Consider the following 3,394-nt stretch of genomic DNA (forward strand, 5'->3'; position numbering starts at 1 on the left):
GCAAACATCCAAAAACCCAATTAAAAAATGAACAAAGGATTAAAATAGAGTTTTCTCCAAGGAAGATATACAAATATCCAATAAGCCCATGCAGAGTTCCTCAGTGTCACGAATACTTAGAGATACGCAAAACGAAACCACAATGTGACACCACCTCCCACACTTTAGGATGGCTTTGATAAATAACAACGACAGCAACACAAAACAACAAGTGTTTTCAAATAGATGGAAAAATTGGAGCTCTAGTTCATTACTGATGGGAATGGGAAATGTTATAGCCACTGTAAAAAGTGGTGTGGCTGTTTCTCAAAAAATTAAACAATAAATTACCATTCAATCCAGCAATTCCACTTCTGGACACACTCCCTATAGAATGGAAAGAAATTTGAACAAGTATTTGCACATTGATGTTCAGAGAAGCGTTACTCACAATAGCCAAAAAATGGAAGCAACGGAAAAGTCCACTGTCCATTGAAAGATAAGTGAGTAGGCAAATGAAGTGTATCTATATACATCGAAATGCTATTCAACCTTAACAAGGAATAAAATTCCAATACATCGTGCAAAAAGGATGAACCTTGAAGACATTATGCTAACTGAAAGAAGCCAGACACAAAAGGATAATTATTATATAATTCCATTTATAAAAGATGGAATAGCTAGTTACATAGAGACAGAAAGTAGAATGGTGGGTGCTAAGGGTTAGGGGGAGAAGGAGTGAGAGTTACTGTTTTGGGGCCCAGAGGTTTAATATGGTAAAAGGAAGAAGTTCTGGAAATGGATAATGTGATGGTTACACAACACTAAATTGCACACTTAGAAATAGTTAATGATAAGTCTTATATTAGATATATATAAAGTGTCCTGGTAGTCTTACACTCTATAAATACACACTTTTTGGCATTGCCCCTTTCCTGTCATGCAGAGCCCCAGAGGTGAATCTCCCTATTTCTCCAAGTGTGCATCACTCACTGTCCTCTGTGCTGTGTCCCACGTGCTGTGCCCACAGCCTTATACAGCTGGTGAGTTCAGAGCCAGGACACAGCTCAGGAGTCTGCCCAGAGGCTCCTTCTCTTCTTATTTCCCTGCAGCCTAGGCTTCACTTCAACTGGCAGCTCGATTTAGCCAAATTCAGGACAGGCCACCAGGGCTCTTTCTCCACACATGCTGGTCCCACCCCAGGTGGAGTCAGACAGGGCCAGTCACTGGAGAAGCCTGGATCAGAGCAGGAAGCAGTCTGAGCGGCTCCTCTCTCATCCAAGGGGCTTCCTCTCATTTGGGGGAAAAATGTGAGCTTGTTTCAAAGCCTCAGATGTTCCTTGTAGCTCATGGAGTAGGTAAAAGAAAACAAAGATGTGGCAGAAAGGGATGTGTTGGTGACAGCGAAAAGCAACTTGATCTTGAAGACTCTCCTTCTTGTCCCTCTGTGAAGCCTCTTCCACTTCTCTGAAGCCTCTTGCACCACATAGGGCTCAAAGCCCTGTCCCTACTTTTCTCAGGCTGGACACAAGATCAGCCATGAGAAAACACAAAAAGAAGGAGAAGAGAGTCTGTAGAGACAAATTGGGAGGGTTCAGGAGGAGAATTTAGGATTTGCTTCTGCCCATTGGACACAGACTGGGAATAAAAATGTTTTCCTGACTCTTCTCTGAAAGCCAGATAGACTCCACCTAAAACCCTATTGCCAATGATGCAGGGATCCACTTACCAGAGACTCTGATCATATTGAATGTAGAACGTTCGCTGCCAGTGGCTGAGTTACGAACAGAGCAACAATAGAGCCCACTATGATTTGTAGTAATTTGGGGGATGTAGATCCTTGGTCCTGATTGCAGAAACTTCCCATTTATCGTCCAAGTATACTCGGCCGGTGGATTAGAGTCCGCGAAGCATAACAAGGAGAGGTTTTGTCCTGAATGGTAGTCGGTCAATGAAGGGAAAATGCTGGGGAGGTCTGGACCATCTGGAGTAAACGGAATAAAGCCACGGTAATGTCGTCCAAGGGAAGGGGATGCTTCTGATCTCCTAAATTGACACAGTGTCCCCCTGAGCCAAGACACACCCTCAAGTCCCAGCCAAACCCCTTCTGTGTTCACTGAGCCAAGGCCTGAGGTATTCACCTGTTTCTCCCATCACAGGTTGTAGACCCCAAGTCTCCCATGAAAAGAGCATCCCCTCCCCTTATATTCTTGGTTAAGGCTGTGTCTACCCAGGTTTTCCCAGGGCAGGGAGTCATGGCCCGCTCGAGTGTCCAGAAATAGAAGTGTCTGTACTTGGACCTGAGAGAGACTGAGATGCCTGACCTCTGGTCATTTGGCTTTAAGCTGGTGGCCCGGCCCACAGATGACCCAAAGATACTCACAGAGGACATTCAGGGTGACTGGGTCACTGCGCATGCCACCAAATCGGTCCCGTATTTCACATTCATAGGGTCCTGTGTCATTTCTTGTGACATTGGCTAGAATGAGGATCCTGTTTTCACCGGGTTGCTTTAGCCTGGGACTGACGGGGAGGCTCTGACCATTTACCCACCACATGTAGGTGTAGTTCTGAGTCTTAGGTTCACATGTTAAGGCTACAACATTCTTATTCTCCATGGGGTTGAAGTTTTTGCTGGTGATGTAGGGCTTGGGCAGCTCCGCTGTGTGGATAACAGAGAGAAGATTGTCCTGTGTGGCAGCTTTGATTCCTCCACAGACATCCTTCAATCAGAGTTGGAATCTCCCACCTCTCAGCCCACCCGAGTCCTTGAAAGCCAATAGCTGGTGCGTGTCACAAGACAGATGCATGATGATCTAAGTGCTCAAAGACTGTGAGGCCACGTGGTCTGTCCTAGGGAAGCACAGACTTTCTCAAGTGTGAATTGAGCAGCAGTGTTGGGTCATGGATAGACACGTCAGTGGAAGTCACAGTCCCTGGTACACCTCCCAGTCCCTCTCTAATCAGCTGATTGGCTGGCTTACCTTGTGTTCCTTACCTGGAATGTGCAATTCCTGTGCCCCTTCCAAATTCCATCCTACTTTGTCCCCCTAGATGTGATTTCTCTGCAGCTTCCATTTCCAAGGACATTCTAGAGATGAGTAATAATGGGACTTTCCATTGTCCTGAAACCCTGAAGATACTGAGCAGCCTAGCCTGGGACTGGATGTTTCAGCAGAAATAAGACAGGGGAGTCCAGAGTCAAGCCTGGAGGTCAGTTCAGTCATCAGGCAGTAGAGGCACAAGGTGGGGCAGTGTTTTTGCAGGTGTTTCATGATGACTTACTTGAGCAGTGACCTCCAAAGATAGAGCAGAGTGCAAGGAATGATGTAGAAAGAGTGAAGGGGACAGGCACAAGCTGGTGGCTTTGGAGCAGAACCATGTTCCCTGTTCTGGGTTCTTTAAGTTTCCTCTC

General features: G+C 45.9%; 1 protein-coding gene across 2 annotated transcripts in view; it reads right to left on the reverse strand.

Annotated features, from left to right (window-relative positions):
• Positions 1 to 1,524: 1,524 nt before the first annotated feature.
• LOC105501849 (putative pregnancy-specific beta-1-glycoprotein 7) overlaps positions 1,525 to 3,394 on the reverse strand; it is an 18,449-nt gene continuing 16,579 nt past the window's right edge. For both annotated transcript variants that reach the window (XM_011927947.1, XM_011927948.1), the window contains 2 exons: positions 2,363 to 2,641; positions 1,525 to 1,963 (listed from right to left, as the gene is read on the reverse strand). In XM_011927947.1, coding sequence (XP_011783337.1) covers positions 1,671 to 1,963; positions 2,363 to 2,641 — 572 coding nt within the window. In that variant the 3' untranslated portion in view covers positions 1,525 to 1,670. The remainder of the gene's footprint in view (positions 1,964 to 2,362; positions 2,642 to 3,394) is intronic.

The sequence above is a fragment of the Colobus angolensis genome, unplaced genomic scaffold (genome assembly GCF_000951035.1).
Source record: "Colobus angolensis palliatus isolate OR3802 unplaced genomic scaffold, Cang.pa_1.0 Scaffold753, whole genome shotgun sequence".
In the NCBI taxonomy this organism is placed as follows: domain Eukaryota; kingdom Metazoa; phylum Chordata; class Mammalia; order Primates; family Cercopithecidae; genus Colobus; species Colobus angolensis.